Source organism: Pseudophryne corroboree, chromosome 1 (assembly GCF_028390025.1).
Source record: "Pseudophryne corroboree isolate aPseCor3 chromosome 1, aPseCor3.hap2, whole genome shotgun sequence".
Classification (NCBI taxonomy): domain Eukaryota; kingdom Metazoa; phylum Chordata; class Amphibia; order Anura; family Myobatrachidae; genus Pseudophryne; species Pseudophryne corroboree.
Window position 1 is genome coordinate 124,975,045 of NC_086444.1, and position 26,573 is coordinate 125,001,617.

The following is a 26,573-nucleotide window of genomic DNA, read 5'->3' on the forward strand; positions in this document are numbered from 1 at the left end:
TTATATTTGGTTCCTCCTGTATTTGTTTTCCCTTGTGCAGAATTAATCTGTAGTCATGATATAAGTTGTTTGTTTATGTTATTAATGTGAAGCATCTGAGACCATGTCATACCCCAAGGTTGAGTTATGAGTGGCTCCTCTAAGAAATGATGAAGTACATATGGTAGGTGGATCAATGAAGTTATTAGTGAGGTGTGACCCACCTATGACTGGTGAGGGGCTGAGTTGTACAAGTGATGAATATCAAATTATTCAGAGCAGTCTTAAGAAGTGGTTCTGTTGCATCGCATTGTGGCTAAGACGCATTTTCTTGAGAAAATTACTCTCGGCACAAGCCAAGTCGCACAGGACTGGCTCGGTGAGAAGGGCTGTTTGACGCGACTGCGGCAATAGTGTATGAGGATACGCCCATTAAGGTGTGCTGATGTGTATTGAGGAGAGTTGAACATCAGTGATTAGGTTATGGTATGCATATTGGTGTCTTGTCTTGTCCTGTTGTCTACCACCATACTGACAGCGTATAAATAATGTGATCTTTAATGTCAAAATAAATTTGGTCAATTTGAAAAGTAAACTCCAGTTTCCATCTGTCGTTATTTATAAAGATAATTATTAGATTTGACAAGTCCATGGAAGGAGTAGTGAAATAAATTCAAAGGTTAGGTAGTTTATGCTAGCCACAAAATACAATGATTGTAACACACACACACACACACACACACACAATCAATCATTTGCATGTATGTACGATGATAATAGTGCAGAGGGAACATAAACAGTCACAGTGACATTTCAATTCTGGGTCCAGGGGACCCACACTGCACGCCCTGCATTTATTATGTGTGTTATACTCACCTTTCTGGAGTCTCGAAATAATGCTGCACAAATCACTGGGAAAATGGCATGGTGTGTGTGTGTGTGTGTGTGTGTGTGTGTGTGTATATACAGTATACATATATATTATTTACACACACACATATATATATGGACAGTATATAGCTAACTATATATACATTATACAGATGTAGCTATACTCATTGTGGCTACAGCTCAGCGTGATCCATCCTTGTTGAGGGCAGTAGTAGACGCAGCTCGACGCGAGTCCCCATTTTCTACAGATGTAGCACACATGTACATTACACACATTTACTATGCAGCAGCTGCAGGTTGTAGATATGGGCGGGACCAGGCACAAAATAAATAACCCCACCCCCTCACTGCAAAATACCTTAATCAGGAGGAGACAGGGAAAAAACATGATTCTAATGGCCTAATAACATGGTGCCCACTTCTTGCGGCCATTGTGTAAAAAGACATCTATCAGGGGATGTTTCTGGGTACTCAGAAACCCCCTTGCATGCGCCACTGACGCTCATGAAGATCTTATAGCATAAAGGACACATAAAAACACAAAGATAGGCAGAACCAACCCATGCTTTTATTTCCATTGCATATAAAAAAAGTCATATGAAGATATTGATTTACAGTACTATCCCATAGGCTGTTAAAGAGGCTAAGAAACATTGAAAATCATTTGCAGTGTTCACACAGGATGCCATTCTACTGACATACACCCCCCATCCCCCCCAAATAAAAATAAACGAGCGGAAAAAAAAGAAATCAACAACATACATAATTCTGGAGTATGTAGCTTTAGAATCCCTTTTTTATTTTATTTTTTATATATTTTAAAACAAAAGCAATCAAAATCCTTTGGACCAGGGCTGCTAAAATCTACAGTTTGTGTGTCAAAAAAGGAGGTTCTGATCACCTACAAAAAGAATCTTTCACGGAGCAGTCACCGACGTGATGGCTGGGCAGCGATGGAATGACATAGATCTATCAGGGTGTGTCACATTAGGAAATAAAGGGGGAGGTGCACAGCATCAAGCAGTATGATAGTGGACAAGTGGACAAGTTGCCATAGCAGTCAGCTTCTACATAACATTTTACATAATGTACTTGACATATGCTACCTCAAGGCTGTTTGGTTGCTATGGGCAACGCCTCCACTGGTTCAGTCTTTACACTGTTTGATACATATCCCCCACAGTGCTCATGGGCTTTAACTGGCCAGAATGCACAAAACAGTGTTTAAGGGGAAATGACAACTGGTCAAAGTTGGTTCTCTAGCCAAAACTGACCAGGCGCTGCGTAACATGTACATACCTGTATTACAGTGGTGCACAAAATACATCCATCATTTGAGGCAGAAAACTACATTGCTTAGACAGTACTACGTACATCAGCAAATGCAGCTAGTTATGGATGTAGCATAGGGGAGAGAAAGACTATTCTGAAGGCTTTCAGGCCTTAACAATAGCTTTGGTCACTATATCATCCCCTTGGCATCTTCCCCCATTAAACCTGTGCAGTAGCTTAAATAATATAAATATTATATAGGAAGATATGTATATTTATTTCAATATTATAGTGCAACTATACATCTCTGTACAATGTTCTCTACTTTATACATTACTTTCTCTACAAAAAAAGAAGAGCTTTGGATTACTAGAACACTAGTATAAGTGTCATTATTCGGAAACGTTGCAAATAGAAAAAAGTCCTACGTTTTCTATACATGCAGCAGAGTAAATGCTATATTGAAAAACCGCTACAATGAGTTACTGTATCTTATCCCTCTATTATACTACACATACAGTATGTGAAAATGTATATACACAAGTTAAATATTGCTTTGGGGGATGATACAAAGCAAAAATGGATGACGAGTGCACTTACCACATATGATATAAATAATGAAAAGATGATGCATGTATATGAATGTATTAAATGTATAAATACATACACCGATATACAGTATGAGTGTAAAGTAAATACATGAGACCGTTACATAAGCTTTGGGACCCATGTGATAACTCTGTGTATTATATTTACTGTACTTATAACACTGGCTGCTGAGAATCTAATTGTTCAAGAAAAGATAAAAGGTTTGGTGCACCCTTCCACAGTGACGTCTGACCCCTGTATTTGAGATCAATAGGGCTGTGGGAGAATAACAAAGGGGAATATTACCCTTTCATATGGAGATGCTCCTTGATTGGTCTAGCCCAGTGGTTCTCAACCTCGGTCATCAAATACCCCCAACAGTTCATGTTTTCCAGGTCACCTAGCTGGTGTACAGGTGTATTCATTACTCACTGACACATTTTAAAAGACCCACAAGTGGACAAATTATTTCACTTGCAATCCTGTGAGGAGACCTGGAAAACATGAACTGTTGGGGGTACTTGAGGACCGCAGTTGAGAACCACTGGTCTAGCCAATGGATTCACAATAGTCATAAACAACAGTCTGCCCTCACTTCCCAAATCTCACACAGCCCATTTGCTACCATTATTTTAACAGCAATCAGTTTTTACATTTAGGAATATGAATCATTGTGTTGTGCCAATAAGGTCAAAAATAAAGTTGAAATTTTTTTTTTGCAAAAAAAATATTATAAATGGATTTTTTTTTTTTTTTTTACAATTCTACAGCCCATATAAAGTATATTTGCACGGGACCCTCTTGTATCGACCTCACATACAGGACTCTAGGGTCTGTAAAATAAACAGATATATAAGTGCATGAATGAACCTAAGAACAATCTCCACTGAAATGCCCAGCCTTTTTCTTTCTACTACCTGTACCTAATGCAGCAAAACACGTTAAAATTTAGTTCAGAGTTAAGGCACAGCCCTGGAACCAAAGACCTGCAGCTTTTAAATGTAGCATTTTTTTTTTTCAAATTTTCCATAAAGAAGCTCTAAGGTGACATTATATATAATACAGAAGATAAATGTACAAGGAGTAAATATACAGAATATTCATCTCTCACCAAGAGTTTCAAGATATAAGAACACCACCCGGATAAAGATGATGTTATAATAAGAACTGGTATTTTACAATTAACATTATGTACATTACAATAAATACATGGTTGTAAACAGAGACAAACAAGACTGTATTACAGGTAAGGTCATTCGGTGAGGAAAATAATGAATGGCACAAAAGTAATAAAAAATAAATATGTTTATAATAAAAAAAAATGTTGCACTTTGACACAGCTCTCTGTAAATCCATTTCATTCAAGTTTTTGTTTCCTTTTGAAAGCAATGTTTTGTACCTTCTAAACGAGCTTTCACATAAAATTAGAACAAACTGTGAAATAATTATATATATATATATATATATATATATATATACACATACACAGACACACACAAACAGTATATATCTAAAAATAATTTGCTGACAACAGTAACTTGCAAGCTAAAGCATACTGTTACCAATGTATAGCCACACAGCACCAAATGGGTTGCATTTTTTTTAACTTATGGCATATTATGAATTTAAATAAAAATAAAAAAATAAAAAATTTAATAATATTTATATAAAAGCCACTTAAAATTGTATGTTATTTAAAACAGTGTGATGTTTTACAGCACACTTTGGCAAACAGGGCAAAAAAAAAAAAAAGAGAGAAGGAAAAAAAAAAGGAAAGAAAAGGATTACAGTGCATTAGATTGATCTACGAAAACATTGTCTTTTCATACTCGCTGATTGTCCATGGACCATGGATGTGTATTTGTTTATTTATTTTCAATTCTTGCATGCTTAATGGTGCGGATGTGTTCAGTATTATGAAACAATTTCCATTAGTGCAGTTGTTAACCCTTTCAGGTCTATCTTTTATTTTTGGAAATAAATATTGCTTTTTTTTTTTTTTTTTTTTTAATGGTTACATTCCAGGCACTCCATGGGGAGGAAAAGAGATGAACAGCATCACTGATACGTGAAATGGGAAATCTCTACATATGGGACAGCACAGTGGGTGCTATAAAAAGCATTTACCAATATAGATTTTGCTGGAGGTATTGACTGCGAATGAGACATTTTCTAAGTTTTCTTTTCAAATAAAAACTATTTTAAAGGCGTGAAACACAAGTAAGAGACACTTAAGGCTACGCCAAAGGCTGAAATCCTTTTCTTTTTTTCTTCTTTTTTAAAGAGCTTTTGCTTTTTTTCTGTTTTTGTATTTTTAGTCAAAAATATTTCTTTTTTTTGGCCAAGATCATACACAAAAAGATAAGTCTGCATGCAATTTGATGCATTTTTGTTTTACAGAGAACTGATGATTTTAGTGCCAAAAGCTTTCCTAGTAACACTGCTCCTTCAGCACTGCAAGCTTAGACAGGCAGAAAGATTCATTTTGTAATTTTTTTTTTAATATTTTTAGCTCTAGAATGAACATGGCATTTGTCTAATGCTGAACTTTATTTTATTTTAAGTTTTGTTGGGTCTTGATGTGTTCAAAGGCATTTTGCTATTGGAAAGAACTACAGGACGCTAAGTGTGATGTTGCTGATTGCGGATGTTCAGACCTGTGAATGAACATATGATTAACATATATTTATATTGTATTGATCACCATAGCTGTATGCTACAATTTCACAGCTATAGGATACAGTTATATGACTAGAAAACATTGCAGAACATATTTCCAACTTTCTATGGTATTGCACACAAGCCAATTAGGTTAGGACATGGAACACAGCTAAAGGCATTCAGTATGAAACATCTTTGCATTACATTTAAGGTAACATACACAGCATGGAGCTTTAAGATCACACAAAACCTTGGACAATCTTATCCCTATTTTGTGGTTTAGCGAGGCTTGAGACATTGATACGGGGTGAACTGTACATGACGGAGGGGGTGACCTTCCACTATATATTGGAAAGTGGCCAATGCATTCTTTCTGTGCTAATCAGAACATTAAAATAGGATTAAAAACTAAGTTGTACTGAAAGGGTTTCCTGCAAGACAGTGTCTTTAAGAAAGGTACAAGCATATAAAAGAATGGATCACTAGAGTCCGATCAATTGCTATGAAATTCTAAGGTGCAAAAAAATCCATAAAACGGAGAAGTTGTCCAGTGTAGCACATTACTTGTAGTGAAAACTTGCAAGTTACTCTTTGGAAAAAAAATCAGTGGTGGATGAATGTACCTTTTTTTTTTTTTTCTTTTTTCTTTTTTAAATAGAATACCTCAATATATTTAATAATAAAAGTAAGCTCTACAAAAAAACAAAACAAAATTGAATTACATATGATACAAAAATGTAAAGGATGTTGCAGCCCAATGAGCGGCAGATTTTTCTTTTTTATATATATATTTTCAGTCATTTAATCAGGAAGACTTAAAATTAGAAAATGATGTAATCGCCACAGCTCACCATCCCGATGCTATACCAGCTGTGATGTGTCTTAAAATTCCACATCTCCACTTTCCGTTGCAAAAAAAAGGCTAGCACTCTAGTACTACTTCTCTCTTACTCCGGCTGTTGCTTGTTCTTCTTTGCAAGCAGAACCATGTGGTCTTTCCTGCTCTCGTCACTCCACGAGAAACCTTTTGGAGTAGCCGATGATTTTAATTGTCTGACAATGTTTACCGGTTAGCTTTTCAATGCTGTGGTTATGGATTTCAGTTAATATTCCTGAGTGCCAAACTGAGTAAATAAGGTCAGTTTTGATCAACAAATATCCTGGCAGATGAAAGTGAGGTGTGAGCATGGTTGCGGCATGTTTCATGCACTTTGGAAACCATTTTCTAATAAAAAGAAAACAAAAACATAACAAAAAGAGAGAGAGAAAGCGTTGCACACTGTTACGTGTCTGGAGAATGCTCTCCTTCTAATGCGCTAGGTTCTATCTGGCTTTCCTCTTCTTCCACCTGATCATCAAGTGGAATTTCAGTGGATTCAGAGTCCTGTGTACAAAGGGTCTTTGAGTCACTACAGCTGGTGTCTTCTTCTACTTGACTGCCACTGTCCTTTTCTGTGTCAGACTCCCCATCTTCTTCCAGTGTTAGTTCAAACTGGAATTTTTCTGTTTGGCCTTGTCTACCTTCCTCCTGCTCATCTGGGGCAGGGGATGGACTCTGGGGAATTGTGCTTTGATACCATTCTCGATTGTCCTCCAAAGTGTCCAGAATATCTTGGGCATCCGGATGAACGAGGTCTGCCCATGTCTCCCACAATGGATGAACAATGTAGTCTATAAAGCCGACCTATTACAAAAGACAAAAGAGGAGAATTGTTTTGGATGGATTTCTACATATTAAATGTACTTGCTGTATTAACATTTTTAGCAACAGTAAGGAAATTACTAATGATATATTTGATGTTTAAACCATTTTAATTTGGTCTGCACATTTGTTTTTGTTTTTTTTAACTATTGTGCTAATCACAATTAAGAAAAGAAATCCCGTTGACAGAGTGTCACATCACTGCAAATTTTCAGCGACTTAATTCAGACTTAGGATGCTGTTCACAAGGGTGTTTTTTGTGAACATAAATGTGCAGGTCATAAAAATATTCACCATTTTACCTCTATTCGTTACGTCAGCCTGATATTATTGATTAATAATTCTGTAATTATGTGCATGGACTACAATGGAAACCACAGTCACATGATGAAGAGAGCAGAGAGGCTTTGGAACTCTCCTCAGAGCTCTGTGTAATGCAAAAGCCCACCTCCCCTCTGCCTTTACATAACATGCTGAGAGCCTGTGTAGAATACTTCTGTTGGAGACAATCATCAGATATATGTGTAAAAGGTAAGCTTGCTATGTAAAGAAAAATATATTTCTCTATCGTCCTAGTGGATGCTGGGGTTCCTGAAAGGACCATGGGGAATAGCGGCTCCGCAGGAGACAGGGCACAAAAAGTAAAGCTTTTCCAGATCAGGTGGTGTGCACTGGCTCCTCCCCCTATGACCCTCCTCCAGACTCCAGTTAGATTTTTGTGCCCGGCCGAGAAGGGTGCAATCTAGGTGGCTCTCCTAAAGAGCTGCTTAGAAAAAGTTTAGCTTAGGTTTTTTATTTTACAGTGAGTCCTGCTGGCAACAGGATCACTGCAACGAGGGACTGAGGGGAGAAGAAGTGAACTCACCTGCGTGCAGGATGGATTGGCTTCTTGGCTACTGGACATCAGCTCCAGAGGGACGATCACAGGTACAGCCTGGATGGTCACCGGAGCCGCGCCGCCGGCCCCCTTGCAGATGCTGAAGTCAGAAGAGGTCCAGAATCGGCGGCTGAAGACTCCTGCAGTCTTCTAAAGGTAGCGCACAGCACTGCAGCTGTGCGCCATTTTCCTCTCAGCACACTTCACACGCAGTCACTGAGGGTGCAGGGCGCTGGGGGAGGGCGCCCTGGGAGGCAAATGTAACCTATATAAAGGCTAAAAATACCTCACATATAGCCCCCAGAGGCTATATGGAGATATTTAACCCCTGCCTGGATTCACTAAATAGCGGGAGACGAGCCCGCCGGAAAAGGGGCGGGGCCTATCTCCTCAGCACACGGCGCCATTTCCTCTCACAGCTCCGCTGGTCAGGACGGCTCCCAGGTCTCTCCCCTGCACTGCACTACAGAAACAGGGTAAAACAGAGAGGGGGGGCAAATTTATGGCGATATTTTGATATATATAAAGCAGCTATAAGGGAGCACTTATTATAAGGCTATCCCTGTTATATATATAGCGTTTTTGGTGTGTGCTGGCAAACTCTCCCTCTGTCTCCCCAAAGGGCTAGTGGGTCCTGTCTTCGTTAGGAGCATTCCCTGTGTGTCTGCTGTGTGTCGGTACGTGTGTGTCGACATGTATGAGGACGATATTGGTGTGGAGGCGGAGCAATTGCCAAATATGAGGATGTCACCCCCTAGGGAGTCGACACCAGAATGGATGCCTTTATTTTCCAGTAGGGCCACACGTTATATGATTTTGGCAATGAAGGAGGCGTTACATTTAGCTGATACTACAGGTACCACTAAACAGGGTATTATGTGGGGTGTGAAAAAACTACCTATAGTTTTTCCTGAATCAGAAGAATTAAATGACGTGTGTAATGAAGCGTGGGTTGCCCCTGATAAAAAGCTGATAATTTCAAAGAAATTATTGGCATTATACCCTTTCCCGCCAGAGGTTAGGGAGCGCTGGGAAACACCTCCTAGGGTGGACAAGGCGCTAACACGCTTATCTAAACAAGTGGCGTTACCCTCTCCTGAGACGGCCGCACTTAAAGATCCATCAGATAGGAGGATGGAAAATATCCAAAAAAGTATATACACACATGCAGGTGTTATACTACGACCAGCTATAGCGACTGCCTGGATGTGCAGTGCTGGGGTAGTTTGGTCAGAGTCCCTGATTGAAAATATTGATACCCTGGACAGGGACAATATTTTACTGTCGTTAGAACAAATAAAGGATGCATTTCTTTATATGCGTGATGCACAGAGGGATATCTGCACACTGGCATCACGGGTAAGTGCTATGTCCATTTCGGCCAGAAGAGCTTTATGGACGCGACAGTGGACAGGCGATGCGGATTCAAAACGACATATGGAAGTTTTGCCGTATAAAGGGGAGGAGTTATTTGGAGTCGGTCTATCAGATTTGGTGGCCACGGCTACAGCCGGGAAATCCACCTTTCTACCTCAAGTCACTCCCCAACAGAAAAAGGCACCGACTTTTCAACCGCAGCCCTTTCGTTCCTTTAAAAATAAGAGAGCAAAGGGCTATTCATATCTGCCACGAGGCAGAGGTCGAGGGAAGAGACAGCAACAGGCAGCTCCTTCCCAGGAACAGAAGCCTTCCCCGGCTTCTACAAAAGCCTCAGCATGACGCTGGGGCTTCTCAAGCGGACTCGGGGACGGTGGGTGGTCGTCTCAAAAATTACAGCGCGCAGTGGGCTCACTCGCAGGTAGATCCCTGGATCCTGCAGATATCATCTCAGGGGTACAGGTTGGAATTAGAGACAGATCCACCTCGCCGTTTCCTGAAGTCTGCTTTACCAACGTCCCCCTCCGAAAGGGAGACGGTTTTGGAAGCCATTCACAAGCTGTACTCTCAGCAGGTGATAGTCAAGGTACCTCTTCTACAACAAGGGAAGGGGTATTATTCCACTCTTTTTGTGGTACCGAAGCCGGATGGCTCGGTAAGGCCTATTCTAAATCTGAAGTCCTTGAACCTGTACATAAAGAAGTTCAAGTTCAAGATGGAGTCACTCAGAGCAGTGATAGCGAACCTGGAAGAGGGGGACTTTATGGTATCCTTGGACATCAAGGATGCGTATCTCCACGTTCCAATTTACCCCTCACACCAGGGGTACCTCAGGTTCGTTGTACAAAACTGTCACTATCCGTTTCAGACGCTGCCGTTCGGATTGTCCACGGCACCTCGGGTCTTTACAAAGGTAATGGCCGAGATGATGATTCTTCTTCGAAGAAAAGGCATATTAATTATCCCATACTTGGACGATCTCCTAATAAGGGCAAGGTCCAGAGAACAGCTAGAGATGGGATTAGCACTGTCGCAAGAAGTGCTAAAACAGCACGGGTGGATTCTGAATATTCCAAAATCCCAGTTAATGCCGACAACTCGTCTGCTGTTCCTAGGGATGATTCTGGACACGGTTCAGAAAAAGGTTTTTCTCCCGGAGGAAAAAGCCAAGGAGTTATCCGAGCTTGTCAGGAACCTCCTAAAACCAGGAAAGGTGTCTGTACATCAATGCACAAGAGTCCTGGGAAAAATGGTGGCTTCTTAAGAAGCAATTCCATTCGGCAGATTCCACGCAAGAATTTTCCAAAGGGATCTGTTGGACAAATGGTCAGGGTCGCATCTTCAGATGCACCTGCGGATAACCCTGTCTCCAAGGACAAGGGTGTCTCTTCTGTGGTGGTTGCAGAGTGCTCATCTATTGGAGGGCCGCAGATTCGGCATACAGGATTGGATCCTGGTGACCACGGACGCCAGCCTGAGAGGCTGGGGAGCAGTCACACAAGGAAGAAACTTCCAGGGAGTATGGACGAGCCTGGAAACGTCTCTTCACATAAACATTCTGGAACTAAGAGCAATATACAATGCTCTAAGCCAGGCAGAACCTCTGCTTCAGGGAAAACCGGTGTTGATCCAGTCGGACAACATCACGGCAGTCGCCCATGTGAACAGACAGGGCGGCACAAGAAGCAGGAGTGCAATGGCAGAAGCTGCAAGGATTCTTCGCTGGGCAGAGAATCATGTGATAGCACTGTCAGCAGTGTTCATCCCGGGAGTGGACAACTGGGAAGCAGACTTCCTCAGCAGACACGATCTTCGCCCGGGAGAGTGGGGACTTCATCCAGAAGTCTTCCACTTGCTGGTAACCCGTTGGGAAAGACCAATGGTGGACATGATGGCGTCTCGCCTCAACAAAAAACTGGACAGGTATTGCGCCAGGTCAAGAGATCCGCAGGCAATAGCTGTGGACGCGCTGGTAACGCCTTGGGTGTACCAGTCGGTGTATGTGTTTCCTCCTCTGCCTCTCATACCAAAAGTATTGAGAATTATACGGCAAAGAGGCGTAAGGACGATACTAGTGGTTCCGGATTGGCCAAGAAGGACTTGGTACCCGGAACTTCAAGAGATGATCACGGAAGATCCGTGGCCTCTACCTCTAAGGAGGGACTTGCTTCAGCAGGGTCCCTGTCTGTTTCAAGACTTACCGCGGCTGCGTTTGACGGCATGGCGGTTGAACGCCGGATCCTAAAGGAAAAAGGCATGCCGGAAGAAGTCATTCCTACTTTGATTAAAGCAAGGAAGGAAGTAACCGTGCAACATTATCACCGAATTTGGCGAAAATATGTTGCGTGGTGCGAAGATCGGAGTGCTCCGACGGAGGAATTTCAACTGGGTCGATTCCTACATTTCCTGCAATCAGGATTGTCTATGGGTCTCAAATTGGGATCTATTAAGGTTCAAATTTCGGCCCTGTCGATTTTCTTTCAAAAAGAATTGGCTTCAGTCCCTGAAGTCCAGACCTTTGTTAAGGGAGTGCTACATATACAGCCTCCTGTGGTGCCTCCAGTGGCACCGTGGGATCTCAATGTGGTTTTGGACTTTCTAAAATCTCATTGGTTTGAACCACTAAAGAAGGTGGATTTGAAATATCTCACATGGAAAGTGACCATGCTTCTAGCCCTGGCTTCGGCCAGGAGAGTGTCAGAACTGGCAGCTTTATCTTACAAAAGCCCATATCTGATTTTCCATTCGGACAGGGCAGAACTGCGGACTCGTCCGCATTTTCTCCCTAAGGTGGTGTCAGCATTTCATCTGAACCAGCCTATTGTAGTGCCTGCGGCTACAAGTGACTTGGAGGACTCCAAGTTACTGGACGTTGTCAGAGCATTAAAAATATATATTGCAAGGACAGCTGGAGTCAGAAAATCTGACTCGTTGTTTATATTGTATGCACCCAACAAGATGGGTGCTCCTGCGTCTAAGCAGACGATTGCTCGTTGGATCTGTAGCACAATCCAACTTGCACATTCTGTGGCAGGCCTGCCACAGCCTAAATCTGTAAAGGCCCACTCCACAAGGAAGGTGGGCTCATCTTGGGCGGCTGCCCGAGGGGTCTCGGCATTACAACTTTGCCGAGCAGCTACGTGGTCAGGGGAGAACACGTTTGTAAAATTTTACAAATTTGATACTCTGGCTAAGGAGGACCTGGAGTTCTCTCATTCGGTGCTGCAGAGTCATCCGCACTCTCCCGCCCGTTTGGGAGCTTTGGTATAATCCCCATGGTCCTTTCAGGAACCCCAGCATCCACTAGGACGATAGAGAAAATAAGATTTTACTTACCGATAAATCTATTTCTCGGAGTCCGTAGTGGATGCTGGGCGCCCATCCCAAGTGCGGATTATCTGCAATAATTGTACATAGTTATTGTTAACTAATTCGGGTTATTGTTGAAGGAAGCCATCTTTCAGAGGCTCCGCTGTTATCATACTGTTAACTGGGTTTAGATCACAAGTTGTACGGTGTGATTGGTGTGGCTGGTATGAGTCTTACCCGGGATTCAAAATCCTCCCTTATTGTGTACGCTCGTCCGGGCACAGTACCTAACTGGAGTCTGGAGGAGGGTCATAGGGGGAGGAGCCAGTGCACACCACCTGATCTGGAAAAGCTTTACTTTTTGTGCCCTGTCTCCTGCGGAGCCGCTATTCCCCATGGTCCTTTCAGGAACCCCAGCATCCACTACGGACTCCGAGAAATAGATTTATCGGTAAGTAAAATCTTATTTTCTGTTTGGATTGCTCTAATGTAGGGCAATAAAATGTATTGAATCCTACAAACTAAAACAAATACCCCTAATACATTACTATTCAGTCCCCACCCAGGTCAAATTGTCATTACTGTAATCTGCATGACACAAATAGTTTTTGACTTTTCCATAACAGAATCGATGCTGTACCTGTGATTTTTCAACAGACGCATTGTGCTTATCACACATGGGGCTTATTTCCATCCCTCGCTCCCGCTCTCGGTCTCCTTGCCTGAAGAATTCCTCCATTATCCGGTCTGTCCAGTCTCGGTATAGCTGCAGAGGCTTGGTTGGATTACTGAGATCCGCACAATGTACCATGTTTTGCAGAACCTAAAATAGATATAAAGACACCATCACCCGCTGAGTTATTACACAGGAGGCACAAGCCTTGCTTTTCATTTACACTCTGCTTAGCTGTGAAGTGCAGTCAAGAAGAGTCATGTTGTGTACGGTTTAGTCAGAGACAGATAAATGTGGAGAATATGACACTACTTAAAAGCTTCATCTACTAACATTGGGCCTAATACAGACCTGAACACAGCAGCAAAATTCTCTAATGGGTAAAACCATGTGCACTGCAGGTGGGGCAGATGTAACATGTGCAGAGAGCGTTAGATTTGGGTGGGTTATATTGTTTCTGTGCACGGTAAATACTGGCTGCTTTATTTTACACTGCAATTTATATTTCAGTTTAAACATACCCCGCCCAAATCTAACACTCTCTGCACGTGTTACATCTGCCCCACCTGCAGTGCAACGTGGTTTTGCCCATTAGAGAACAATTTTGCTGCTGCGATCAGGTCTGAACTAGGCCCATTCATTGGAACAATCTTAGGATACTTGTGTTCTATTAATGATGACCTGTCATTATGCGGGGGCTGTAGCCATCAGTGCCAACATCAGGGGGGGGCATGGGTGGTATGCTTTTGAGTGGCCCGGGCTGTCAAGGGGGCCAGAGGCTGATGATTCTTCTTGACAGTTCACTGAGAATTTGCTCCTTGACTCACCACGTGGTGATCAGTTATGCCATTGGTTTGTCTCCAATCCTGAAGCCAAGGCGGCAATGGTATTTACAGGGCACTGTTGATGGTACAACTCAGCAATAGAGACACACTATAAAGTGGACGCTAATATTCCTGATGTTTATGTGCTCAAAACTGTATTTAGCAACTGCCCATAAGCAGAATGAACAAGCCTAGAGTTCTACTGCTAGAACCCTATTAGTGCATGCTATTCTCCATCTCTGTTCTATGGGGGGTAATTCAGAGTTGATCGCAGCAGCAAATTTGTTAGCAGTTGGGCAAAACCATGTGCACTGCAGGTGTGGCAGATATAACATTTGCAGAGAGAGTTAGATTTGGGTGGGATATTTTGTTTCTGTGCAGGGTAAATACTGGCTGCTTTATTTTTACACTGCAATTTAGATTTCAGTTTGGACACACCCCACCCAAATCTAACTCTCTCTCCACATGTTACATCTGCCCCACCTCCAGTGCACATGGTTTTGCCCAACTGCTACCAAATTTGCTGCTGCGATCAACTCTGAATTAGGCCCCATGTGCATCTGTCTGTGTCAGTGGGGGTAATTCCAAGTTGATCGCAGCAGGAATTTTGTTAGCAGTTGGGCAAAACCATGTGCACTGCAGGGGAGGCAGATTTAACATGTGCAGAGAGAGTTAGATTTGGGTGTGGTGTGTTCAATCTGCAATCTAATTTGCAGTGTAAAAATAAAGCATCCAGTATTTACCCTGCACAGAAATAAAATAACCCACCCAAATCTAACTTTCTCTGCACATGTTATATCTGCCTCCCCTGCAGTGCACATGGTTTTGCCCAATTGCTAAAAAATTTCCTGCTGCGATCAACTTGGAATTACCCCCAGTGTGTATATCTGTATACCAGGTAAGTTTATGGCATGGTAGAGGGTTAGGAGTCCCTACATGTTTCATTTGTGCGGGGCCCTACAATGTCTGATGCCCAACAATAAGTAGGGTTAGATGTGATAGCAGTGAACTGCCTAGCAATAAAATGCTTCTATTGAAGCCATCTTGGTAGAGCTTTAGGTGGGCAGGCACTGAATAAGCAGTCCAACGGTCCAACGCTGTGTAAGTGATTACATAACCTATACAGGGTACAGACAGACTTGCTGTATGTGGAAGCGAAACGCAGTCCATTGATTTAATGTAAACTACTATAGATATCTCTGAAATGATGCCACTAGTGCCGAGGGAATAGGGATAGTACTGCTTCCACTGTACACTGATGAGCGGCCTTCTCTTAGCCTGCTCTGCTCTCATGGACTCTCCTGCATGTTGTGTTAGTCTTGGTTTAGGTTGAAGCTCTGGCACGTTATGCCCTGATGCCAGCACCGGTAAGAGTATAAAGCACTAACCTAGGTAAACAATGTATGCACTGTGAATAGTCAATTTTTAATTGTACTGCAGTGATGATTATTCATATTTACTTACTTTAATGCCATAAACTTAATCATAACATATTCAATAATGAGAATTAAAAAAAAACAGTAAAGCTATGTCGGCCATGTAGCACCTTCTGCTTAAATTACCTGAATCCTGTCCGAGTAGTTGTCAAGAAGAAGGACCCCCGAGCTCGTCACTTTCTTGGTTTCCACCATTGTTTTTAAATCAGCCAATAAATTCATATGCTTTGACATATCTGTTGCTAGTACCTTGGAAAAAAGAACAATGAACAATTATAGATTTGCCTTTATGAGAGAAAAGAGGATTTAGTACTTCACGATAAATCCATTTCTCTGAATCCACTAGGGGACACTGGAGATCTAAGACAGCTGGGGGTGTGAAGGATGCAGACCGGAGGTAGCACAATGTAATAAAAAATAAATAAATGCACAGCTGACTCCTCCCCCTTCACGCCCCCCAATCCCTCCAGTTTGAAAAACTGACGGAGAGAAGAGGGAACCTGAAAAATCAAAGCCATACGGGAAGGATCCAACTGTATCAACATGTCAAACGGCAACCAAGAACTATGAACATAATTATCAAACTGTTTGAACTAAAGTTTACAAGAACACGCAGGCTGACAGCACCGAGGCGGGCGTCCAGTGTTCCCGAGTGGATTCAGTTAAATGAATTTATCGGTAAGGACCAAAATCCTCTTTTCTCTTTCATCCACTAGGGGACACTGGAGAACTTAGATAGCTGGGGATGTCCCAAAGATACTCCCATGGGCAGGAGTGCTGTCTGAAGCCTGCAGAACCAAACGTCCAAAACTCGCATCTCTAGAAGCAAACGTATCAAACTTGTAGAACCGTGTGTGCTGATGACCACGTTGCAGTTCTACAAAGTTGGGTAGTGGAGGCTCCTCTAGCCGCAGCCCATGAACCTCCTACTGATCTGGTGGTATGAGCACCTACCCGAAAATTAACTCTCTTACCACTAGAGATATATGCCTGTTTTATGGCTAGTTGTATCCATCTGGCCAGGGTTTGTTTTGAAGTCGGCCAACCCCTCCTGGGTCCATCATACAGTACAAACAAAGCGTCAGACTTCCTAATAGAAGCTGTAGTCTGTACGTAGACCCATAAGGCTCTGACCACATCCAAGGACAAATCCCCCTCTGCCAATCCTTGGAAGGAGGGGACCACAATCGGTTGGTTTATGTGGAAACCGGAAACCACCTTAGGTAAAAACTCCGCTTTTGTACGATGCGCCACTCTGTCTTCATGAAAAACTAGGAAATAACTTTTACATGACAGGGCACCTAACTCTGAGATCCTCTTCACCGATGCTAAAGCTAGGAGCAGGGCTGCTTTCCAGCTCATGTATTTCAGATGTGCCTTTTCCAAAGGCTCGAAAACTGCAGATTTAAAAAATTCTAGCACTAAATTTAGATCCAGCAGGGCCGTAGGAGGACGAAAAAGGTAGTTGTATTCTCAACACACCTTGTAAAAATGTCTGGACCTCCTGCAAGGACGCCAGACGTTGCTGGAAAAAGATCGAGAGGGCCGAGACCTGTACCTTCAAGGATCCTAATCTCAAACCTCCATCCAAACCCCTTTGGCGAAACCTCAACAGTCTAGTAAGGCGAAACTCTCTAGGATTCCAACCCCTAAGCTGGTACCAGTCCATGTGCTTCTTCCAGATTTCTATAGTAGTGTGTTGCAGTGACTGGCTTCCTTGCAGCTAACATAGTAGGAATAGCCGAACTCGGGATACCCCTGTCTCTTAGTATCCTGGTCTCAAGAACCACGCCATCAAACGAAGACGGTTCAGATCTGGGTGAAGGAATGGGCCTTGTGACAACAGGTCCTCCCTCTGCGGCAGTTTCCAAGGATCTTCTGCCAGGAGACCCCTCAGGTCAGAGTACCAACTTCTGCTAGGCCAGTCTGGTGCTATTAAAATCACCCATGCTCTTTCCCGTTTCACCTTTTTCAACACTCTTGGTAAAAGGGGAAACAGAGTGAAGATGTACACCAGTTCGTATGTCCATGGAATCGCCAGCGCGTCCACCGCCTCTGCTGCTGGATCCCTCGTTCTGGCCACATATCTTGGCAGCTGATGGTTGTTCCGAGAGGCCATTAGGTGTATCTGCGGTAGACCCCATCATCGTACCACTGCCTCGAATATCTGTGGGTGTAGACACCACTCCCCTGGATGCATATCCTGACGACTGAGGTAGTCTGCTTCCCAATTGTCCACTCCTGGAATGAAGACTGACGACTGCATTATGTTGCACTTTTCTGTCCAAGACAGAATCTTTGTTGTCTCTTTTAAAGCCATGCGGCTTCTTCTTCCTCCCTGACAGTTTATGTATGCTATCGCCGTCACGTTGTCCGAATGCACTCGTGCTGAGCCCATACTAGGTCTTCCACCAGAAGAAGTGCATTGTAAATGGCTCTTAGCTCCAGTACATTTATTGGGAGACTACTCTCCTGCAGTGACCATCTTCCCTGAAACTGATGGCTGCCCAGTACTGCTCCCCATCCTCTGAGACTAGCATCTATTGTCAGGATCTTCCAATCCCAGATTCCAAACCTCTTTGCCGCTGCTAGGTTCTCGTGGACCGACCACCAAATTAACGAGGTCCTGGCCTGGGGCGACAAACGAATCATTCGGTGAAGTAAATGCATGCCTGCCCCCTGAGCAATCAGATTCAGCTGAAAAGGTCTGGAATGTAGTCTGCCGTATTGGATCTCTTCGAAGGATGCTACCATCTTCCCTCGAAGCCATACACAAAGATGCAGAGAGACCGTCTGGTTCTGTAGAACCTCATGTACCATTTCCTTGATGTCTAGAATCTTGTCTTCTGGGAGAAACACCTTCAGTTGTATCACATCTAAAATGAGACCCAGGAATTGAATCCTCTGCGTCAGTTGCAGATTAGATTTTTGGAAATTCACGATCCAGCCGTGTCAAATTAGAAACTGATGAGTGACCTGAGCATCTCGGATCAACTGGTCCTGAGAGGGGGCCTTGATGGGAAGATCGTTCAGATACGGTATTACCGTTACCCCTAATGATCTCAATTTCGCTACCATGACTGCCATGATCTTTGTTAAGATTCTCGGGGCTGGTGATAGTCCGAACGGTAGAGCTCTGAATTGGTAATGAGTCTTGCCCACTGCAAACCGGCTTTGTGCGGGGTCCATATTGGGACATGAAGGTATGCATCCTTTATGTCCATCGACACCATGAACTCCCTTTGCTCCAGTCCCACAATCACTTACTGTATTGATTCCATCTTGAATCTGTAAACTGTTAGGAATTGATTTAATACCTTTAAATTGAGGATTTGCCTGACAGACTTGTCCGGTTTTGGCACTATAAAAAGATTTGAATAAAATCCCGTTCCTCTTTGAGAAATCAGGACAGGCATAATGACTTCCGTCTGAAGTAACTTTTGAATAGCCGTGTCTAATGCCCTCGCTTTTTGAGGGCACTGAGGAAGGCTTGTCATAAAGAACCGACTGTGAGGTCGGTTCAGAAATTCTATTTTGTATCCCTGGGTAATAATATTGTTGATCCAGACTTCTGGTGAGGTTCCGGCCCAGGTTTCCTGAAACATTTCCAACCATGCGCCCACCATAGGAGACCCAAGGTGAGCTGGGAGACCGTCATGCCACGGTCTTGTCAGCAGGTTTAGAGTCTAACTTTCGGGCTGTGGACTGGGAACGGCCTCTGCCTCTGTTTCCACGAGCTTGACCACCAAAACCTCTTCCTCTCGCTCGAAAGGATTGAGACCTAAATTAATTATACACCGGACCTGAGTAATTTCTTCTGACCGGTGGCGTAGTTCTAGGATAAGTGGTAGGCAGAAAAGTAGATTTTCCCGCTGTTACTTGTGAAATCCACTTGTCTAATTCTGGACCAAATAAAGCCTCCCCTACAAAAGGGATCGCCTCCACTGCCTTCTTGGAATCAGAATCCACTTGCCATTCTCTGAGCCACAGAATCCTTCTGGCCGATATCGCAGAAGCAGAGATGCGTGATGCTATCCTGCTAGCATCCTTTGTAGCTTGGCAAATGTATGTGGCCGACTCTCGAATATGCTCCGCTAGTCTTACTATTTCTTCCTGGCTGTTTTCTTCCGTCACTGCCTGAACAATTTGACCAGACCAAGCTACAATAAGCCTTATTTACCCAAGCACTGATAATCGTAGGTCTTTGTGATGCTCCTGCAGCCACAAAGATAGATTTTAGTGCTGTATGCAACTTACAATCTGATACATCCTTTAGTGTAATCACTTTAGGTATAGGTAAAATTGTCTTCTTTAACAGTCTAGCCAGGGAGGCAACCACAATTTGCGGGTCCTCCCACTTAGACATGACATCCTTGGGTAGTGGTTAATTAGTCGTGAACTTTTTAGGAATTTGGAGGCGTCTATCTGGCTGCTTCCATGCCTCTCCCATTTGATTCTGGAGAGTCTGAGGAATCAGAAAAACTGCTGTCTGCAATTTCTGAGACTCAAATAGATCAAAGACCTCGGGTTCCTTAACCTCCTCTTCTTTAACGTTAAGGACCTGTTTTACCGCTTCAATAACGGATTCTAACCCCTTGACCTCAGCATCCTCCTCCCGAGGACTTACATCATTTACTGCTTCTACTGACTCTCCCTCCTCCTCATCATCTATGAGACCCCCCTCCTCTTCCTGTAGTAGAGGGAGGGGTCTCTTTACCGCTTTACGCACATTTTTCTCTACCTGTGCGGGCGGAGTTACTCTAATTAGGAATTCCTCCATAGTCTTGGAAAAATCCGCAGCCCATTCTAAATGTTGCCTGCGGGATTCCGCCATTTCCTTAGAAATATCTGCCAGGGCACTTTCCCATGACCCGGACGGACCACTGCTCCCAGGTTGACCGTCCATTCCCAAACATGTGTCGCACACTCCGGAGCTGCCAACATTAGTACTCTTTTTTTTTTACATTTTGAACATACACAGCAAGTTTTTGTGATCTTGGTTGGTGCTTTAGACATGTTAAAAACACACACCACTCAGCAGTACTTTCACCCTATTAGAACAGTAGGAGAAAGACTGTACGGATATAGGGAGCAATGATAAATTGGGAGTCACACAGCTAAAATTAGATTAACCATAAAAAAAAAAAAAAATTCTTAACCAGCCTGACGTTTACAACCTTCACACCACCAACTGTTAAAACAGCTTGATTTGTGAGAAAATTCTGTTGCTCCTCTTCCTCAGGACCTGTCAGCAGAGTCCCTTCTGAAGAAAAAACATAAATTCTTAAGTACTGTATTTCAGAAAGATCTTTAGTAATAGAGCTGATAAAACTTTCTCTCAGAGCCAGCGCCATTAATTATTATACATAAGCCTCTGTTCTGTTTTGGCTGCAATTTTTCTTGTGGCCTCTGACAGAATCTATATGACCTACCCCTCAGAGAGGACTGCCCTCTCAAAGTGTGCCTGGCCAAAAAACACACAAAATGGCTGCCACTGAAATATTTGATTCACATTGCAGCCTCAACATTTACAGTGCGGCAATGGCCTCAGTACCACTGCCTATTAGCCCCTAATAATCAGCTTGTCCGCCGAGAAAGGTCCCCTTAGATGACCTTAGCGGCTCCTATCTGCCTGCTATCACCGCCTCTGCCAGCAGCACGTCTATACACCAGCACGTCTGTTTGTTTCCGCGGTTCCCCCCGCTGGACACGACCGCCGCTGTGGAGCCCTTCTGCCTTGCTGCATGTATGTCCCTGCAGCCAGATTCCCCTCCGTGAGCTCCGCTCTTCCTGACTAAATAACGCTGGCCGCGGGGAGGATAACACATGTGCTGCTAGTGCTATTACTCACTGCTCTTTACTTCAGATCCTCTGTGTGAGATGCTGATCCCTTCCAACGGGATCTTTGTCTCACTGAAACTGTTAGTACAGTTTTTGGGAACCTTCAACCTCCTTCCAGCTAGGTTGGATCGGCCCACAGAAATAATATTATAGAAAAAAAATCTTCTTATGGAGCAAGAGCTCCTTTCCTGTGCTGTTACTGCCAGCACAATTTTTCAAGCTGGAGGGATGGGGGGCGTGAAGGGGGAGGAGCCAGCTGTGCATACATTTTATTTATTACATTGTGCTACCTCCGGTCTGCATCCTTCACACCCCCAGCTGTCTAAGATCTCCAGTGTCCCCTAGTGGATGAAAGAGAAATCTAATTATTTTCCTATTCATTATACACCTTTAAGCTGATTTATTATATGGAAAAAATATTGCTAAATATTAAAGACTTAGAGGTGGGCGCTATGCCGATGCCGTTGAGCCATCTTGTTTGTACTGCACATGTGCCTGAGCCGCCGATTAATAACAGGCGGCAGTCGCAGTGAGAATATGAGACACAGCTGGTGTACTGTACATCTCTGAGCACATTACAGCAACGACAGCATTGGCATAATCTGGCAATACCGCTGTGTACAAAGTCGCAGTCACCATGGGATTTGCACCGGCATCTGAATCATACACCGTATATAATATATATGCAGACAAAATAAAATCTACAATGAAGGTTACAGTCTATCACGGATCAAACCCCTCTTCTTGTCACTGGGAGAAAGTATTTTTGTGCCCTAAGTGATATTCCAAAAATACTCCTAAAGTCATAAGGGCCCATCCTGAGACTGATACGGTAATCTGGGGCAACACTTGTACAGCTGTAATACAGGAATACAGATATAGCTGGGCATGAGAAATGGCAGAGACGGCAGCCACTGTAATTAGGGGGAACAACCTCACACCAAGAATCCACTGACGGCTGACAACAAGTAGGTCATGTTAAGAGCTACAGGCCTAAAACATGGGATACCAAAGAGACAAAAAGATTATCTCCACCACCCCTAGTACTCTAGCTTCCTTTGGTTACTTTTCATTTTTATATTGGTATCATAAATACAAACACAGATGAAGAGCTGATTTTCTAAAGGTATTTCAACATGGCACATGAAAGCACGGAGGAAATGCACCGCAGAACACCGTACTGGCTCCACACACTAAGGGGGAGATTTGTCAAAGAGATAAAGTACTAACCAATCAGCTTCTAACTGCCATGTTACAGGCGGTGTTTGGAAAATGTCAGCTAGGAGCTGATTGGTTATCTCTTTCCACTTTACAGTACAGATGGGTCCATGTTTATCTTGACCTTTAATAGGATTAACCTAGACTGGGCTGTCGGACTTAATCCCCTGCTGTATTGTTTTCGGTATTGTATTGCAGAGAACAATAGATGAAGGGTTTATGTTAATAAACCATGTTGTGCATAGGCGCAGCAAATTAGCCAAGATAACCGTGGACCCATCTGTATATCTCTCCAAATATTGATCAATCTCCTCCTCAGTGTAATACGTATGTGAGTATGTAGTGCCTGAGCAAAACCCTGTAGGGCCCAATGCAAGATTCTGATTTGGACCCTTACCCCCTTTAGCTTCTTAAAGAAAAGAAAACAAAAAAAGGGAAAAAGTTTAGAGTAACCTGGAACTCTCAGCGACCACTGAGCTCTAGGCAAGAGACTAGGTTGCCTAATGGATAATCCGGCTCTGGGGGCATGAAGCAGCGAGAGGAGGTGGGGTGGACACATATAATAAGCACAGTGCAGTTTAAATGAACAAAGCTATTCATGTACCTAGAACATACAGGGTATCTACCTTGTACATGTATAACAGTAGTCATGTATTAGAGTTATTAATAAAATAGGGCACGTATAACAACATCTTATGTTACAGTAGGCTGTGAGATATAATGATGCAAAAAAGCATGGCATAGTAAAATAAATTAAAATGTAAAATAACAAGTCAATAAAGCGCCAGGTAAAGACAAGTATCACGCGGTAGTGTCTCCAGCAACAAAACGAGTTAATATACGATGTGAATGTGAGATACAGGAAACAGACTTGTCAGCCGCCTGTGTAATGCTACTTCTAATTACAGCCCATAAACACACAAGAAATGTTCTTGTGAAGAATGCAGAAAATATCCGACTGTCACACCTCTGCTCAAGCCGAGGACAGTTTTAGCTAACGAGAGAGGGCGTGAGATCTCGAAGACCTTAACTTCAGACACTGCAGGAGAGGAAAGAATATAATATATACTGTAAATCAGAGGCAAGCTATTGAGCCACCGTACCACTACAAGCATGGGGAGCGCATACTGAGACTACTGGTTTCATAGCTCATCAAACTGCTGTAGATACAGTAGCTCACTTAAGAGCTATTCTGGTTCCACAAAAGCCATGAGTTCCTCAGGCTTCCTAATCCTGCATAACAGAATAGTCCAGTCACTGGCCAGCTGGTATTTGTGGTTCTACATAAATTGCAGAACCACAGGTTGCATAAACCTGCAGTAAGCCCACAAGTGTGTGCATTTACATTCATGGTAAGAAAAAGGTTTACAGAATATAAGTATGGCTGCCTAAAAAAGAAATATACAGTAAGTAGGATAAAAGGGTACTATAAATAAGAAGCCCACTACAATATGTACTGTAACACGGAGCCTGCCCTCTGAATGGACAGAACACGCAGGATGATAACAATCTGTACTCACTATGTCAATGACCATTTTCCGTAATGATTGTCTCTGCTTTTTGGTCAAGTTCTGGAAAATGTCACAGTTCTCTTCTTGCAGCAGCTTGAAACCCACAGCTAAATGGTGGTTCTCCAGAACCGATGAGTCATTGTACATCAAGGCTAATTCTGAGTCTGGAAGAAGAAGAAGAAAGAACATTTCATGAGACGCAGCACAAGGGGTTATAACAAAAAAGGAAAATGACAATAGTACAAATTTGTCTATGCTAATTATAGGATATGATTGCTTGATTGCAACGAAGCAGCGTGAATCTAAAAAAAAAAGGACAAGTCAGACGTTATAAATGATAGCTTCAGTGTCATGTGTAACATGTCCGACACCCATAGGAGAAAACGCTCTGCAGAAAGCAATCCCTAACATTTCTGCGGCGTCTCCGCTACGCATATCAATTTGGCTTCTGGGACGGAATACATATGCATCTCATGGCACAGAGCCATTCTGCAGAACGTTTTAAAACAGTGACCAGCTTGGTCGTATGGAAATGAATAGCATTAAGTGAAAAGGCTGATTCCCAGGTGGGCGATATATTGATTATTTCGCAGTTGGACGACGTTTATGGTTCTGCACGTGTGCAGATCTGGGATTGCGGTGTCGCTCGCAGTGCCCCAAAGGCTGCAGCAAGATTGCCATGCTGCTGGTATTTGGAGGTGGCATCAGGAAGCGTTCTAGTATTGGGGCGGTGTCGGTCCTGGTTTTTTGGTTGTGCTGAACCGGTGACTGCGTCCTTGGATGCAGCATCACTGGCCCCGCAGCGTTATTTGGCCGGACATCCTGAGTAATCTGTGGGTTACATGGATGTCCAATGGTCACGTAGTTGATCTGATGCTGCGCATTCGGATGCAGCAGCAGATCACAGAAACCGTCAGGAGGATGTTTTTAAAAAAAAACTCCTGCAGCCTCAGCATAATTCTGCACCTCTGCTGTGTACAAAGGGGTGGTCTTCACATTGCCGGTAGCCGGGCTCCCGACGACCAGCATACCGGCGCCGGAATCCCGTCCGCCGGCATACCGACAGTTCTTCTCCCTCTGCGCTCGCCCATCTGTCGGTATGCCGGCGGTCGGGATTCCGGCACCGGTATGCTGGTCACCGGGAGCCCGACTGCCGGCATAACATACTACACCCGTACAAAGACACAGTGGCTGTGTTATGGCGTTCACCTCGCAATCAGTCCCTGAAAAAGTCTTTCAACTCTACAAAATGACACCAACACTATAAAAGCTTGTTGACTGTTGCACCACGTATAATGTCTTCGTAAAATGGCAATATAAATAATATACCATTTGTTACTTGTGTATTATAGAAAGGGGTGTGTATTGCGTGACCAGCGGGCAGGAAACTGCCGGTCTGCATACAGACGCCTGTATCCCGGTAGCAGAATGCCAGTGGGGGGGCCTGAATGCAACAAGAACCTTGTGGGCTCGGTGGCGACCGAAGGGTTCTATTCCCATTCTATGGGTGTCGTGGACACCCACCAGTGGGAATAGTCCCTGTTGGTCGGCATGCCGACTGTCAGGATTGTGAGCGAGCGGGATGTAGGGGTAGAAAATGTGACTGACGGTCTCCTGACCACTGGTCACATACAGTAACTACATCCCATAGAAAGGACCAGCGACAAAGTAACATGAAATGGTACCCGCTGTCTGCAGGAGGTCCATGCCCGGTAACCAAGTTATAAGGAGATGCCCCCGCTTCATTCAGGGACCCAACAGCCTAACAACCCTGTAATGGGTTGTTGGCCGAGGCACTGGAAGTGTTTAGTACATCTACTCTCTGGAGAAAGGGGCTCGGAGAGAGGTAAGTATTTTTTCACTACTTCTTTTAAAATAGTCAAAAAAATTTTTTTTATTCATTTGCATAAAATATACGTAAGTCTTGCTCAAAAAGCGGAAGTAAATAAAATAGGTTAAACCACCGAACACAGTACATAATCTACTAGAGTACAGCACCCGTCTCTGACATTCTCAGCTAATTTGCAAGATGAGTCATAAGATTGATTTTTGCACTCTAGGGTATCCCTTCGGTTACTAGGCAAGCAGCAGAAACCCGAGGATTATATTTAGGTACAGGGAACACAAAATGTTCAGAATGCCACAAACAAGCGAAGCTCTTCGTTCTCGGACACAAGACATAGGACACTTGCCTCCAGGGTTTGGCTGTTGCGTCATACACAAGAATAGGCAAGTAAAACATTTTGTTTATGGTTTTACCAGACAAGCCACACACCTGGCACACAACGTACAACCTATAAAATATACCAACACAATGAAACATTATAGTAGCTGGCTATTCAGTCTCACTGACCACTTATTATTCAGATATTAACATATATTATTTGTCATTCACTAAAAACTATTGCTGATCT

General features: G+C 43.3%; 1 protein-coding gene across 9 annotated transcripts in view; it reads right to left on the minus strand.

Annotated features, from left to right (window-relative positions):
• Positions 1 to 4,718: 4,718 nt before the first annotated feature.
• The window catches only part of PDE4D (phosphodiesterase 4D), a 1,020,783-nt gene continuing 998,928 nt past the window's right edge, over positions 4,719 to 26,573 (minus strand). For all 9 annotated transcript variants that reach the window (XM_063962730.1, XM_063962764.1, XM_063962783.1 and 6 more), the window contains 4 exons: positions 24,169 to 24,323; positions 15,716 to 15,838; positions 13,297 to 13,479; positions 4,719 to 7,075 (listed from right to left, as the gene is read on the minus strand). In XM_063962730.1, coding sequence (XP_063818800.1) covers positions 6,674 to 7,075; positions 13,297 to 13,479; positions 15,716 to 15,838; positions 24,169 to 24,323 — 863 coding nt within the window. In that variant the 3' untranslated portion in view covers positions 4,719 to 6,673. The remainder of the gene's footprint in view (positions 7,076 to 13,296; positions 13,480 to 15,715; positions 15,839 to 24,168; positions 24,324 to 26,573) is intronic.